The sequence below is a fragment of the Diplotaxodon limnothrissa genome, linkage group LG14 (assembly GCF_057381915.1).
Source record: "Diplotaxodon limnothrissa isolate DT_005_m linkage group LG14, D_limnothrissa_male_GT1.1, whole genome shotgun sequence".
In the NCBI taxonomy this organism is placed as follows: domain Eukaryota; kingdom Metazoa; phylum Chordata; class Actinopteri; order Cichliformes; family Cichlidae; genus Diplotaxodon; species Diplotaxodon limnothrissa.
This window is the reverse complement of record NC_140609.1, coordinates 34,593,355-34,610,247: the sequence shown is the minus strand read 5'-3', so window position 1 is coordinate 34,610,247 and position 16,893 is coordinate 34,593,355. Positions and strand designations below refer to the sequence as shown.

Below are 16,893 nucleotides of genomic sequence, written 5' to 3'. Positions count from 1 at the left end.
AAAACAAACCAACTCAGAAATAAGCTCCCGCTTCACAGAAATAGGAGGACGCAGTTATCTGGTATGTGTTTTATATCAAACTTAGCATCATAAATACAGTGTCATCCAAAAATGTATTGTACTGGCTCGTCTACTGTAAAACACAGTAAAAACAGGCTCTGTCTGATGTACGCGAACAAATAGAGCCTCGCAGTGCCAATCACACCGTCTAATGAACTTGGAGATGGCCGTGGCCTAAACAATTATCTAAGGTGTGCCTTTTACAACACTACGGATATACATAGTGTGTGGTTAGTAGTAGGCTGTGTCAACAGGCTGGATGGCGTACATCAGTCAACATGTTTTTAAATGTGCATGAGCAAACAGTCATGACTATGCTATCCAAGCTAGGGGTTAGAATAGTCTTGTTTACATCTGGTACTATTAAAGGAGTGAAAGAAGAGACAACAGGTTGTGTTTCTTTGACTGTACCTCCTCTGGTTTACCGGATGCTGTAGTATACACACACACACACACACACACACACACACACACACACACACACACTACACAGCTGCACAAACACTGGCACTGTAGAGCTGCAGCAGACCCTCTGTAATCACCCTGCGTGTCTTTGTGTACATTTTCTAATCTACTACCAGCTTTTATTATGGTCATATTGTGGAAAAGGGAATTACATCATGTCATCTTTACTTGGTTTAAGCTGAATTGGACACCTCGGCCAGCGTGCCCTTGTTTAATAGCGCTCACACACTAAAAACACCTGAGAGACGGCACGAAAACAAACAGGTGCTTGCTCATTGCCAGTGAAGTAAAGTAAAAAGTGATAAACAGGATTCGCTGGTCACTTTTACCTCCCATGAAATCTTATTTGTGAAATTCATTAATAATAGTAGACAACAAGGAGTGCTCATACAGTGTTAGCATGATGTAGCTTTTCATTCCACTCATCCTAAGCAACTGTCAATTATAGTAGCCCTCCTACAAAAAAACCCCCCCATATTTATCCTATAACAGTGAAATGAAGGAGGAATATTTAATACACAATACTTTAATTTTTGTGCCTGTCACATGCTGCTTGATTATGGTTTAAAAGAAAAATCTTTCAACAAAAGAACAACAGTGAGGATGACTTTGCAACATGTGAATTAGGAAGGACAATGGTTAAAATGACCGTGACTCTGTGAGTAAATGCCTAAACACTTGTGATTCCAGTTTATGCGAGAGGAGACAAAGCTGGATACACAATGACAACAGAGCCCTGATTATCCAGTCCCAATCAATAGCAGGTCACACATAACAACACATTGTAGGAGCAGGCTGGAGTTTGAGCAAGTGAGGGAATGTGATCGAGATTAAGCTGAAGAATAGCACACGGCCATCTACACAGCACAAAAACACAGCGTAATCTGAATTATTCTCGAAAACTCCTAGAAAACAAAACAATGAGGTACTCAATCTGCAAGAGAGGAGAATGATAATCCACTAAAAGTAAGTTTGTCTTGTCTGTGCTTAAAAGGTACCATTCATCTGTATTTATCTATACGACATCCATTTATATAATCTTACATAAGCCACAAATGGTTCTTTGGAAGCTGTAGAGTTCACATGGGTTCTGAGTAAGATGCTAAGCAGACAAAGTTTATAAAAGACATTCTGGAGCACTTGCAATAAATTTAGGTTACAAACAAAATGTGCCAACAGTATGCATCGTTAGCCGCTACATTTACTGAGTGGAGAAGAGTGGGACGCAGCTTTGTCCCAGCCTTGTGCCCAGTAAGGTAAACATGAAAAAACGTTAAACAGAAGAGTTTCTGTGAGTATAAACTACTGGGGAATATAGCAAATGCATTAGAGCACTCCTGCAATTTAAATCAAACCACTCATGTTTCCCAATAGTCAAAACACTAGCCTTGGAAGGACAGCAGCTGGAATACATAACACATAAAGATAAGGCCTAAACATGCCCATAAATTCTCGTAAGTTAATAAAAGGTCAGAGGTGAGCTAGAGACTGCAAATACAGACTAGGTCCTCTGAACACAACTTCATATGCAGAGTAGAGCCTCGTACCTTTGAGCTTTCATAACATTTTAGCAAATAGGATTCCAAATACCACGCCATCACATCACTATGACAGACAGCCTCATCGCACAGGTGTGACGATGATCAAGAGGGATGCAACATTTGGTACCTACTGCTCTCATTCACTCGCTTTACGGGGGCGATGATCTGCAAAATCTGCAACACAGCCTTTGAAAAACAACCTCTAAAAAGCTCTCTGTAGATATAATCAGCCTCAATTGATGGTTGAACAGTTGCATCATTATGAAAATGAGTAATCGCTCGCCATGTCTCCGTATCAGAAAAAGGCTGGGCTTATTTAGATGAGCCCACCCTGACAGTTTAACTAACGAGAAGCATTATCTTTAATCAGAACTCTTTGTGTTGCTTCCTCTGCCATCTGCGTCAGCTTGTACACGTCTACGCGAATGTGCTGTGAACATCTCCTGATCTTTCTAATTCCTTGCAAGGTGGTTTTATATATCTTATATATAGTGAATTAGACGTCTCTGGAATGGAAGTGGTCCTGTGAGCAGAAACATTTCCATACAAGGAGAAAATCTGACCACAGTGAGGTTTTTGTTGGAGAATCACTCAAATGGATTCGCAAGCTACATGTCTATGAGGTCATGTGCATCACTGAAGTCAGCCACCGATATTTTTGTCAAGGTCTTACTGAAAGTTTTGTGCAACACAATATAGATGTATTTTTTTGTTTGTTTTGTTTGAGAATAAGATGATCAAAAAAATTAGCATTTTAATTTCATGATGCTGCTTTTTAATGACCAACAATTTTTCTTTTCTTTTTTTTTTACAAGTTTTACAAGTTCTTCTATTATTTTTATGTGCTCAGTTTTCATGGTCCTTGTGCCTTAATGGTAAGAATTTCTTTTTTGTATGAATCAAAAATATACAGCCACTTTGCCGTGTTGCTATAATTCGTGGTGTGAAATAGCGTTTGTATTTTTAAATTTGGGAGAAATAACCTTTAAGACTGGACAAAACCTGAATATGAACTTTACTTAAGGCAGCAGACAGATGATTTGCAAAATACTATTAATTAAGCTATAATTTAAAAAGACACCAATGTAGTACATTTAATAAGTGGCGCATTTAATGACCATTTTACAACTTAAAATGAATAAATGTAGTTGTTAAATTAGATTTACAAGGCACTAATTCCCAACATCCCGGTTAACTTTACATTAAAACTTTACATCCCCAATATTACACAGAGAAAATCAACGAGTCCCTCTGAGCAAGCACAACATGACTGTGGGGAGAAAAGTTTCCTCTAACATGAAGAGACCTCCAGCAGAGCCAGACCCAGAGAGGTGGCCCTCTGCCTGGACCAGTTGGGAAAGTGAAGAAAGAAAAGAAAAGCACAGAGAGATGAAAACAGACAAAAATAAAATAAACACTTGGCAGGTTTCTGGGTCCAGCAACAGCAAATCAGGGACAGACCTGATCCAGAGCTATCAATGACTGTATTAAAAGACATATATTATTTAAAGATAGGTGCTAAATACTTAACATTTGCTTTATCATCTTGACTTTTTTTGTGCCAGAAATAATCATGGTGAAGATCCCTAAAGAAATCATGTGGTTACAGTTGCTCCAGTAACAGACTGAACAGAATTACATAATACAACATATTAAAAAGTCACAAAAATAATAATAATAATAAATAACAATAATATTCAAGAAATTAAATATATATATAGAAAACTGTAAAACTGTTATTTTCACTGTAGATGATGTGCAAAAGGGTGTAACTATTGCACTGTGCACTGTGCATTAGATGGAGACGTTGTACAGGGAGATAGCTACTGGCAGGAATGATTTCCTGTGTCGTTTAGTGGTGCATTTAGGTAATCTCAGCCTCTCACTGAACATGCTCCTGTGACTGGACAGCACGTCATAGAGTCGTAATGGACGTCATATCATTATCCACGTTGTCTTTTGCCTAAGCATGAACAAGAAACGGAACCCGTGGGAACCAAAAACGTGTTTTCAGCAACACTGACATAACAAATACATACAATTTCTGAATTTTTCAACAAAATGCCCAAGTAAAGATACTAAGAGGAGATATTCAGAATTAACTGCCCCATCAAAAACAAAACAGAACAAGCTCAGGGAGGGGGTATCGACCAAGCCTCCAGATTCCAAGATCTCAATCCAGTCGAGCGTCAGCTAATGCACCTGAACAGGCCCAAACTGTGGAAGCCCCAAAACATAACCAGCAGTCAATGTCCCTGCGCCAGACACCACAGGGTATTCCCAGGAGACACATGTCCATGTCTCAACTGATTAAAGCTCTTTTGGCAGCATGAAGGAGAGCTAGAAAATATTAGGCATCAGGTTTTAATGTTAGCTCTGTGGTGTAGTGTCCTAGAAGTCTATGTTTATACACTGGTTACAAACATTAGTTTATTCTTATCTAAACTCAGTTGTTGGAAATTTCAGTTCCTATAACTAGCATGCAATGACTCATCCATGTCTAGATGTTCGTATGACAGAAATGCCTAAGTGAGGTGCGAATGTAGCGATGATGAAGTAAAAGCTTGGATTAGAAAAAGCTTAAGCTTAATTGATTTATTCAAATATTAATATTTTGTCTTTCTGTCTTTAACTCTTTTAGCATGTGACTTAGAATGATGTGAAAATCATCTATTATTAAAAAAGCATTGTTATCAATAAAACGTGTTAAACTCCCCCATACAAGTAGCCAGAATTAGAACACGTGATCTTATCATAAATATTAGACAAAACACTTGTTTTTTTCCAGTGTATTACAATGTCCTCAAGAAAAATATTTACCAATGCCATATACAGAAACATATGCGTGCTTGTCACTGTTTTCATTATGACTGCCACAACCACCTGCACCACAACCTCAACCAAAAGTCACTTTGTTTTTCAAACTCCTACAAAGTACTGCCCAAAGGCAATGAGATTCAAATAAAACAGAGACACAACAGCCTGTGTTTTGGCATATTTAAAGCATTTACTACACTTATATTTCATAGTATAAACACATTAACAACCCCTACAAAACTTTCTTAACTGGTAAAAGTTTGGCCAGTGCCCTCCCACCTGTTTTTTCCACACATGGGTGCATTCCTCGAAGCTCATTCGAACTATCAACCACACTAATTTCTCGAAGATATTTAATATTGAAATTTCAGTGAACGACACCTTTAAGATCCCACAGTTTGATGAACATCCAAAGAAGTGTGACAATATGAAAAACAAGCTGCTGTTATTAAAAAAAAACAAAAAACAACCACCTACTTATTTGCTTGCTGACTCAAATGTATGCTAGAAATACACATTTTCCCATCCTACCTTAATCTCAGTGTGTGGTATTGATAATCAGATCATTTCACTGAATGTTAAAAATATGCTAACTTGTGGGCGTAACTTGAATTATACTTAGATGTATGCCTCCGTTTGCAGGTGACAACAGCATGACAGCTCACTTGCTTCAGGAAGACGATCTAATGATAGTCATATGACATCTAAGTTTGAACTAAACGTGTGATTTGTGTCAATTATTCTACATTTGGATTTAATCAGTACAGAAACTAGATTCCTCTAAATGGAGAAAAAACTCCACACGTGGGTGAACATGAAACTAACCAGCATAAAGTTTATGCATGCACAACTTGCAGATGACGTCAGTGCATTTTTTTCCTAGACTGCTTTTACCACTTGGGTCAAAAATGAAAACAGAATAACCACGAGAGTTGTTTCGGTCAACTGTTTATAATCAAAGTTGTTGTAGTCTGACTCATTTTTATTTGAACCATTACATTAAACCATGTGCGCTTTCTTAAATGTCATCAAAAAAGCATAAACGATCTCACTGTTAGTCCAAATCACAAAAGAAAAAAGAAAAAAAATCAATAGGCTCCAATTTCCTTCAGAAGGACACTATTTTGAGCTCGGCTCTTAAGGCTTTCATAAATGGAAACGCATTTATGTACGACTCACCAATTTAATTACTATTCCTGTCATGGGACTTTTTGCAATACTTCCTGTAGGTACCATCCAAAGGAAGTCTGGCATCTGCTATTGGTAGAATTACATTCTACGAGTTCATGGCAAAGCAGAGTATGGCATAAGAAAGTTTCAAATCAGACCATGAAAATATAAATATATATTTATAATCTGCATTCACTTCATTTAATGGACTGCCAATGAAAGAACACCAGACAAAATATATAATAGAACAATCAGTATAACCCACCAAGCAAAACTAAAAATAATGAACAGATTATAAAGCAACAACAAAACAAAACAAAAATCACAGGTCAAACACAAGAATTCTTTTAAGTGAACATATCTAATGATTTTAGCAAAAAAAAAAAAAAAATCATTAGATATCAATAGTGTCACTTAAAGCCACCCCAGTGTTGTGGGGGAAAAGGCCCACAGATGAGATGGAACAAGGAAAATGTCTGGAGTGCTGGTTGTCTGTCAAAGCAGGAACTGGGAGGTGTTTGGAGTTGACCTCTAAGGGCAAGGACTTCCCAAAGCCCCTCTGCAAAACAACAGCAGACCCGGCAGCTGACAGTGGGACACAGGCTGCTGCTCTGCTATGCCTGCCTTTAAACCTCACCGACTCCCCTCATCTCTCTTCCTCTCTTCTGCAGCGTGCCATCCACAAGGGAAAAAGTGCACAGCCTTTTAAAAGGGCAAGCGGGGAGAAAGAAGACGCAAAAGATATCACCTTGCCGATATGATCTGTCTGGAATGTAGCAGCGCTTTACTGTATTTGAACAAACACGTCTGTGATGTCAGATACAACAACGGACAGATGGGGAGAGTTTAGCAAACAGCAGCTTGATCAGCCAGAGAGCAAGAAAGACAGTTTTTAATGTATGCAGTGTGAGTCACACTGTGCGTGATTAATATAGACAACTTATCACGACACATGTCAATACTGAAAGTATCTATTTAGTAAGAAATAGATTTTCTCTTCTTAAATCTTTTTATGACTTGTAATCTTATGTGCAGCACTTTGTGATTCTGTCTTGAAAGGTGCTATATAAATAAAAATGTATTTATTTAAGAAACTAATGAGGAAGAAGCCAAAGAAGATTTTTTTTCCTTCTTTACAACAAGCCAAGAAAAACTAGTGCAAACTTTAGTGTTATTATTTGCAATGTATTGATTTTGTAATGGGAAGATTGTTTAGTACACAGCAGCGGCACGTAGAAGATTGTTTGCAGCTTCATACAGCAGACATGATTAAGCTCGCTGTCTGACCACGAGTGATGAGTAAAAATTACCTCAGCCGAACTATGCAAGAGGAACTGGGAACACACTGGATTCGTCAGTTGTTTTCATGTTCTTTCTGCTTATTCTGGACGTTGTTCAAAAAAAGCAGCTGGGCCACTCCCACCCCCAGCATTAAAACACTGCCCACCTCTGGAACCTCAATCAGCGCCAAAGAGGAGATAAACTCCAACCAAGTGATTTACATTTAGACCATGACTTTTTTTGGTGGGAAAGAAGTGAAAATTAACCACACGTCTGCAAAGCCACTGTCACATGTTTGAGAGGGGCTGCATTTGTGAAGTGAGGAGCTGTTGTACAGTAAGTAAGTCTTACTGTAGTGATTCACATATACAATTAGAAAACCTTAAACTATGACTAGTCATTACATTGCATAAACATGCTGTCTCCTGTCTTCTCCACTAGTTGCATCCATGCTTTAACTGGCAGTGTTTTGCTTTGCACATGATTTGCATGTTGGGCCTGCAGTGGTAGTACCAGTTTTTACTCTCGCCCTACACTCGAGCAGATTCTACCCTGCACTAAATGAGCTATGTGGCATATTTTCAGAAATCATCTGTGGAAGGTCGCGGGAGACGATAAATACAATGACCAACTATTTCATCAGCTAACTACTGATTAACAAACACGGGCCTCAGCTGGTTTGGGAAGGGCACGGTGGTACAAATGGTTGAATATTGACAGGGAAGTTGTTATTAAGGATTAAGATATATTTTCATAAATAATCCCCTCTGATTGGCACGACTGAACTGAACATTTTAACATAAAACATGGCAGTTACAGCTCCAAAACAACACATTCCTTTCACCTCTTCTACTGACCGATCAAAGTTGCTACCACGTTCTCAAGCACAGCACACCTCCAGGAATGTCTGGAGTATTGTATCTGAAAATATCCCGCTACATTCACGTAATTGCATCAGATGACAGCAATACTGGTAAATAAATGGCCCTGATTGTCCATATAGCCTGACTTTAAGTCGAAGGAATGTCAGATGGACAGATGATCGCATTCACAAGTCTGCCTGTTCTGGACACTCCATCTCATGACTCTGTTTTCTGGCTGAAACAGTGTTTGTGTAGTTGTTTATAGGTTATTTTTCAGGGTGAGAAGCAGTGTGAGAAGGGCTCCGAGGCTGCTCCCTGCGTTCTTGCTTGCAGTCCATTATGTGGGCTCTATCTTGCCTTGAGAGGTTTTTTTTCTCTCTCTCTCTGGTTGTTTATATAGTACTGTAACCAAGCAAATTTTTTCCTCTGTAGTATTGCAGCTGCCTTTCCATACTGTCCATGGTGGTCTCTGTGTAAACATTAGCCAGCTTTAAGTGGAAGACAATGACTAAATGACCGGACAGCATCTGAAGACATTCAAGGATGGATTTCCAGATGAAACAGAGAGATGACATCATGGCAAAATCAGCTAGCAGGAACACGGAGAGGCCTGGTAACGCTACACCATACAAAAACAGTGGACAGCTGTATTTATAGGAGATTGTCTCATGGCTCTATCTGCCTTCATAAATCCTATTATCTGATTTGTAGCCATTCCCCTGCCTAGCATCCAGCAAGAGACCAGCAGCTTTGGCTTATATAGACTTATCAAAGCACTCAAGTGTTGTGACATTAGTTGACTTGGCTAGGATGAAAACTGGTCACATCAGTTGTTGATTAGACATTACCTCATCATATTTGGATAAAACCAAACGACAGTTTGCGTGCATCTCAGCTCTTTAGCCAAAATTATAGACAGCTGTCATCTATTGCACAGGCTTACCTCCATGTTATTATCATACATCCCAGCGGGTGGCCTTTCATGTAAAATCTGCTGTCATTTCATGTTTTTAGTGGACTCCACATCAAAATTAGGACTATAAGACTAAAGCACAATTTCTAACACCATTTTTTACTAAATGATGTTAGTTTTCTAAAATATTGCAAATTGTCTGCTGTTTACAATACAGAAGCAGTTAAGTGAGGGTTTAATATCAAGTGGACCTTGATGGGATGGTTCAATAAATCCTGCATATAATCAATAATGTAGTGCTCAGTATCCTCTTGTTTTAGTTTGTCTATAGATGCGCGCGCGCGCGCGCGCGCACACACACACACACACACACACACACACACACACACACACACACACACAACTGTACAGTCAGAAAGAGTGAAAAGATCACAGGAAACACAGAATACTGTCTCATCTGTGGGACATGAAGGTTTTAAAACTTTGCCCCTTTACACGCTCTGTATTCACTGTTCTGCCTTCAGGCTTACATTACAGAGCACCAAAGATCAGTAATCATTACAAACATTAGTTTGTTCACTGTGCAATCGGATTAAACCCAGGGACCTTTGAAAACCTTTTTGTATTTATTATCATGTTTTGTTGTTTTATATTAGTCGTTTCTTTTATTATGAGGGCGTGATGCTGTAAACTGTCTTCATGAGATCTTTACGAGTTAGAAAAAGGATGCACCGGCTACAAGTAAACTATACGAGTTTGACAGCAGTTAATATCAAATGACATGAACACAAAGAGTCACTTTGGCAGAGTGAGAAAGCAGACAAATCGGGTAACTTCTGTACCGATCAAACTTCTAAACGTAGACAAACTAAACGGAAGTGCATTCACTTACATATCTTCTGAGTTTTTTCTCCGGTGGTGATTTTCTCAGCCAGCCTTGGAAGATGATTTCTCCGCCGCTCATGTTTGTCAGTGTCTGCTGCTTCTTCTCGCTCTGAAACTGCGGTTTGCCACTAGTACATGATGGCTCCTTAGGGCTTGCCTGTTCAAAGTGCTGTCGGGGTTTGGCTCTCCCTGCTGCTGTCTGCTCCCCCCATTTGATAAAAATCAAAGTAGTGATGGTCGCAGATTTAGACAGTCGCTCCCAATGGTACCGTGTAAAACAAGAGGCGTGCAAAACGGTGCGATTCTGCTTTTAGGCAATTACGCACGACCGGCTGACGAAGAGCCGCCGCCAAACTCAACTGATGCAGGGTGAGGAAGTATCATAGGGTGTCTGCAGTTTGTTTTCCTTAGATACCACGCCCACCGTGAATAGAGGGATGGGCTGCACTGGGATGAACAGGATGGGGGAAGATCTGCTACTAAACAGCTCCCCAAGCGACTCCGGATAAAACAATATCAATTTGTCTCTAACACAACGAGCAGATCTAGAAGCGATTTTCTGTTATTTCAAACCCCGTACATTATTTTTCTCTAAATAATTAAAAATAAAAAAAGTTGTATGAGCCCATAATGTGATCCAAGTATAGTTCGATATTATGAAAGACAGAAGGCAGTTTCTTAACTTTCTGCGTTTTGGAAAAACAGATAATATGGATTCAGGTAACAAATTTAACTTGGCAAAAAAAATTGGCATTTTCACACTAGTTGAAATGGGAAAAGGCACCATCTGGTGGGAAGTTAACATCTTGCTCTTAAAACCAACCTTGTTGGAAAAGTGAACCAGAAAATTAAAAGTAACCAGGTAATGCTTCCCTAGGAAGTATTGCTCATGTCATCAAGTATTCCTTGAAAACTAAAATGTATCAATTCAAATTCTGGCAATGAGCAATTCCCATTATAGAGGCAAACACAGAAATAAAATAAAAATTAAAACAATCCTGAATATTACATTTATTTAATGTTTTCAAGACATACATAACTTTAACACATCCAAAATGCTTGAACTGTTTTTTCACAGAAGACAAGAATGAGAAAATCTTGGGAAAGGAACGACATCTTTTATGTTGTCGACACCAAGAATGCATTGCAAATATCGCTCAAATCCCAGTCCAAAGCCGCCATGAGGGACAGAGCCAAAACGCCTCAAGTCCAGATACCTGCAAAATTCACAAGTGTTTTTAGACTTCTTTTAATGTCCATTAAAATATCATAAATATACAGACGTTTTTACTATTATTACTTTACCAGCTATAGACGTCTTCTAATCCAGCCCTGGAAAAAAGTGCAATAATTGACATGAGATCAAGTTCTACAATAAATGCATGATTTCAATGGTTTTGTCCACTGCTGCATGAAAGTGCCACACAAATGCTCCGTATTTTGCACAGTACAATATATTCTTTTTTGTTTACAAACATCTAAATTCCTTTATATAAATTACAAGAGATGTGATTAAAAAGTTACAAGACTCCACCCATAAAAATAGAAAAACAATCATTTATGTAAAGCTGTCTGAACTCACCCATCAAGGTCACCTTCTTGTTAAACTCTGGACCACTTGCAGCACTGCTTCTAATTTCATATTGCTCCCTAGATGGCCTGTTCTGACCACCTGCGCACCCGAATTTCCAACATGAACCTTAAACTTGTGCAAACATCAACTTCCGTGACACAACATTTATGTCAAGGATCCTCATTTGTAATGGTAGCTAGATCTCTGGGTAAGACCCAGCGACCCACAGGAGATTTTAGTGGATGTGCATGCAGTGTCGATGTCTGAAGATGATCTATTAGGTCAGGAGTGCGAGAGCAGGCAAGGTGTTTTTTGATTTATTCCTTTATTTTAATTCATGTGCGAGCTGAATTCCTCCCCCAGGGTCAGAATAGCAATGCAGAGTTCTACAGTAACATCCTGAGATATCTGAGAGAGGAAATCCAGCTAAAATTACTTCAACTTCAATGCCATAATGTACCTTCACATAGTGCAATGAAACATTTTGTTTGGCCACAGAAACGCAGGTGCAGCGATATTCTTGCCAGATTTGCCCCTCTGCAACTTTGTTCTCTTCCCAAAAATGAAATTCAAGTTAAAAGGTCACCATTTTACCATATCAGAGGAGATCCAGCATGCATAAGTATAAAGGGACTGAACACAGACACAACCTTGGACAGGAGATCAATCAAATTTAGATCAGGTATGGTATCTTGATTTTTATGGGCAGAGTCATATAACTTTATGATCAAACTTCAGAAATAGCATCCCTTAAAAGTTTCCTTTCAGTGTAATATCTTTAATGGGCAGTGAGGTAAAACACTAAGCCATGCAAAATAGATGCTAACCCATCTAGTCTGATACAACAAGATGTGTCAGAGACAAGGGAGGGGGGGGGGTACAGAGCATTTTCTTTATTTTAATCAGCCTCCGCAAGACTTAAACTGCACCAGCTGGCCCGGAGTCTCACAGGCAGGATTATGACTGCTCTGAATGCATTCAGGAAAAATTCTAAAGCAATTGAGGATAAATTGAAAAATGTAGTCGAAATCTTTTGGCATAAGCCTTCCTATACTCGTGGAGTATGAATTCTTACTCTTCCAGCCGAGCACTCAGCAGATTCAGCCTCTCCTCTCTTAGGGAGCCCCCACAGAGCTCTCCAACTCCTGGCACAAGAAGGTCCACTGCAGCTGCCTGCACAACAGTCAAAATCAGCTCAGATATGCAAATTACTGAAATACCCTAACTGACAAAGAAGGAAATGAGAGGTTAGATCATTCATTCACCCTGTTATACAGTATAACTGACTCTTACTGTACGCTCAGGATGATCCTGGTTGTCTCTTGCATAAAAAGGCTTCAGATCATAAGGATAATCAGTGACAAAGACTGGAATGTTGCCACAGTGTTTCACCAGGTACTTCTCGTGTTCTGTCTTAAGGTCACAGCCCCACTGTAGAAAAGAAGAGCCGTGTGGAATAAACTTGTTGTTAGCAAGCAGAGTGTAGAGGAAGAGATCTAGTTTGCAATATCAACATAAAAATGTAATCATTGCCACTCACATCTGTTGGGAAGGCAAATCTCTCTGAACTGCGGCGCAGGATGTCTATAGCTTCTCTGTAGGTAATCCTTAGAAAAGACACCAAATATTCCTTCAACTTTTGTCTCCATATTATTTATGTCATCCACTTTTTAAATGTGATATACAGAAAAGGAATAGACTTACACAGGAAAGCTATTCTTTATCATAGCATCTACAGTGTCCTTGAGATATATGAATGCAAGAGGAAACACATAAGTTGAGCTAATAATGAAGTCAGACAGAGTAATGGCTGGAGCCAGGTTATGTCCCCAAGTGTCCTTCAGGACTTACCCTGTGCCCAGGAGTCACATGCTTGTGAAACAAATCCACATCCTCCACACAGTGAGCCAATACATGCTCTGTGGCAAATCTGAACATGTCCTCCATAACCTAAGGAGCAGGCCAAGTTTAATAATTAAAGCTTTCCCAGGCAACTGTGCACAAGGGCAACTTTAAAAGTCACATGGGGAATTTGCAAAATTTGAAGTTCAGTACACAGAAATTATATGATGACATCAGTTCAGTTTATTTTAGATGCTTTTCTAATCTTACTGATCACACAGAACACTTAATACTACAAGCCACAATTAACCACACATGCATACAGCGGTTTATTTTGTACCATTTCAACACTTTATTTACCTCAAATTACAACCACTAACCTAGCAAGCATGGCTTTAGACTTTGGCCTAATATAGGACGCAAACTTTCAAACAAAAACTGACAAACAGAACAGCAGACATCTGTGAATTTGAAAGAAGGGAAGCCGAATTAATCTATAACCAGTACAGAAATATGTAGTATAGAATAAAAAGTTAACAGGCTTAAACATGTTATTCAATGTCCTGTTTGACTGACAAATAGCATTTTGTATCTGAGGTCGAATACAGATCAAATATGACATAGCTAACCTTAGTGAGATCCTCTAAGGACTGTGTGAAGGAGATCTCTGCCTCTACCATGTAAAACTCAGCCAGGTGGCGTCTGCTGTGGGAGTTCTCTGCACGGAAAGTTGGCCCAAATGTATAGACTTTAGAAAAAGCCCTAGAAGAGTATGAGTTATAAGTAGAAACATACTTTAGTGTACATAGCTGAATACAACTGATATGAATATGTAAGCTTTAGAATGTGCAGAAATTGATAAAGTAAAATGAAAGTAAAAAAACAATACGATTAAGCACTTAACATCCAATAGTTATCTGACAACAACGTAAAGTAAGTTGATTTCTCCTGTAATTTGTCAACTTTCTGTAGTTTACCTCACCCTGACACCACTTCCAAATGAAGTTGTCCAGACACGGTCAAGTAGGCTGGTACAGAGAAAAAGTTCTCTCCATCTGCATAGTCTGGGCCTGATGGCTGTGTTAAAAGCGGGGATTTCAAGTTTTCAAACAGTGTCATAAATCTGCTCAGACTAAAGCACGGGGCTTTAACTTTAAAAAAAAACAGAGCTGTTAGTGTGTTTAGATGCTCACCTCCACCTGAAAGAGCTCCCCTGCCCCTTCGCAGTCATTTGAGGTGATGATTGGAGTGTTAATCTCTACAAAGCCATTGTCCTGGAGGAAAAAAAGGTAAACAATAAAAAAAATTAAAAAAAACTCTTGCTCCTCATTTTTTATGAAACTCCTCCACTGATGTTCTCACCTTGAAATATGAGTGAATTGCTGCAGTGGCCTCACTTCGTATCCTCAACAGGGAGCTAAAAGCATTTGTTCTGCACCTGAGATGAGGAAATTGGCGAATATACTCAAGGCCATGTCGCTCTTTGATTTTAAAGGGAAAGTCCTTAAAAAGAAGAATATAAAACAAAATACAATAAAACTGTGATTCCTATAGCAACCATATAAACAGTTACAAAATGTGTATGAGAAATTTGTTCTTACCACAGGGTTGCATTCTCCAACTACATTGATTTGCTTAGCATCAAGTTCAACTGGTTGTTTTTGGTGTGGACTTTTCTTAAGAATGCCCGTGACTTCAACAGCACTACCAAATGTGAGCAACCTAAATTTGTGAGAAAAACAAAGAATATTCTAAGCATGCACTTTTCATGTCAGAAACTCTGTGGCAAAGGATTGTCTATAGGGAGTAATGCCAAAATGCTTACGGATCACTCAGCTCTGAACTTGCGACAACTTGCAATGACTGCAAGGAGCTCCCATCATTCACATGGAGAAAGACATTGGCTTTCTGAGCTCTAACCGAGCGAACCCATCCCTAAAACAAAGACACAGAACAAACTACACTCAGCTATTCCATCTGGTAAAACAAAATGTGCACATTTTGCATACATAATCAGGATGTTGGTCATTTGAGAACTCACTGCTTGTTCTTTCTCAACATGGCACATAAATGCATAGAATGTGGTACGATATTATTTGAAAGTAAGTGAGAAAGTGCAGCATTAGGCATTAGGGTATGGGTGTTGTGATGTACTGGTACTAACAATAACCATGATCATTTCAAATGGAATTCTGAGATTATCAAATTGAATAATGAATTAATAATATTGCACTTAAGCAGATTATTTGTGGATTTTGTTTACATCCGATATTTGGAAGTGACCTTGGGCAACATATTGTAAAAAGAAAACCCTCTATGAATGTGTGAGTGGTCAATAAAACTAGAAAGATGCTACAAAAACGCAGCTCGTTTATGTTTATACAGTTATTTTTATGGACTCTTTCTCTCCACCTAATAATACACTTGTTTTGAGTGTAACTTAGAGGCAAAACAAGATGTTTTACTACAGTCGCATAGCGGCATAGTGAAAATATGATAATGTGGTGATGTAACAGATTTTCAGCTAGTGATGGCTGGGAGTCAGCAAAAAAATATTTAGGGTTAGCAGTGGTTAACTTTCACAAATACCAGTTTTGTTTGTCGCTACTTAACTTCCACGCATGCACCCAGGCAAATTAGCATAAAGTGGTTTTTACAAAAATTGTTATTTATTTACTACCTACAAGTTTCAGCAGAATTTGCATAAGGGTGAAGTTTGTTTAGCAGATTCTTAGCAATCACATATAACAAGCCACCATTGTTGTGAGTTAAATGAGCTTGAGTTCCTGCGGCAGGGTTGATCGCACAAATAAGCGCAGTTACCAGAAAATACTAACCAATAAACATAACTTACCTGAACTTTGATGTTAGATCCCAATTCTGCCCCAGACAGCGCTTGGGACACTCTTAGTTTAGTTGGTGTATTCTTACAATAATGTCTAATACCTGCCGCTATTCCCCGAGATACTGAGGTGGCTGATGCAAAAGAAAGGACTTTAGCTGCCGACTGCAACATTGTGACAAATGCTGTTGTTTCAGATGCAGAACCTGCTAAAAGCACAACATGCTACTATCACAATCTGAAGACTCAGAAGACAATATATTTAACAGGTGTATTAGATGCACCGCATTTTGTCTGGAGTTGACTTTCAGATTTCACGCTGTCTGAGACTGAATGCAACGCTTCCTGTTTAGGTCATTCGCCATTCGTCCAATCCAGTCACGTGGTTTATTAAACTCCAATCACGTTTCTGTTTCTTGCTGCAGGGAGTTGTAGTGTTATTTAAAGACGAACGTATAAAAAAATTACTCAGGAGGGTTGGAATTATTATTTTTCCACAGACATTGTATTAACATTGGATTATTTTAAATTAACAGTATAATCTACATTGTTTAGTCGTATTTATTTATTTATTTATTTTCTAACAGGGGGAACCATAAAACATGAAAATACTATACACTGTTCAAAGCTTTGTAAGAAGC

General features: G+C 38.8%; 2 protein-coding genes across 2 annotated transcripts in view; both read right to left on the bottom strand.

Moving 5' to 3' along the window:
- gab2 (GRB2-associated binding protein 2) overlaps positions 1-10,301 on the bottom strand; it is a 31,082-nt gene extending 20,781 nt beyond the window's left edge. The window contains exon 1 of the mRNA XM_085370900.1: positions 10,003-10,301. Within this exon, the coding sequence (XP_085227026.1) occupies positions 10,003-10,074 (72 nt within the window). The 5' untranslated portion in view covers positions 10,075-10,301. The remainder of the gene's footprint in view (positions 1-10,002) is intronic.
- A 766-nt stretch (positions 10,302-11,067) lies between these two features.
- On the bottom strand, positions 11,068-16,564 carry nars2 (asparaginyl-tRNA synthetase 2, mitochondrial). Its single transcript, XM_085370885.1, has 14 exons — positions 16,265-16,564; positions 15,236-15,345; positions 15,012-15,132; positions 14,773-14,913; positions 14,604-14,684; positions 14,393-14,487; positions 14,040-14,172; positions 13,420-13,518; positions 13,273-13,310; positions 13,109-13,175; positions 12,862-12,999; positions 12,644-12,741; positions 11,301-11,327; positions 11,068-11,212 (listed from the first exon to the last, which is right to left on the bottom strand). Exons 1-14 carry the CDS (start codon positions 16,424-16,426, stop codon positions 11,068-11,070), a joined length of 1,455 nt encoding a protein of 484 aa, XP_085227011.1. The 5' UTR covers positions 16,427-16,564.
- Positions 16,565-16,893: the final 329 nt, after the last annotated feature.

Coding starts and splice junctions, on each gene's coding strand:
- nars2 (XM_085370885.1), bottom strand. CDS start 16,426: ATGTTGCAGTCGGCAGCTAAAGTCCTTTCTTTTGCATCAGCCACCTCA. Junction 14,685..14,772: donor CAATTCACTCATATTTCAAG/GTGAGAACATCA, acceptor TTTTTCCTCCAG/GACAATGGCTTTGTAGAGAT. Junction 13,000..13,108: donor GATTTGCCTTCCCAACAGAT/GTGAGTGGCAAT, acceptor TCTTTTCTACAG/TGGGGCTGTGACCTTAAGAC.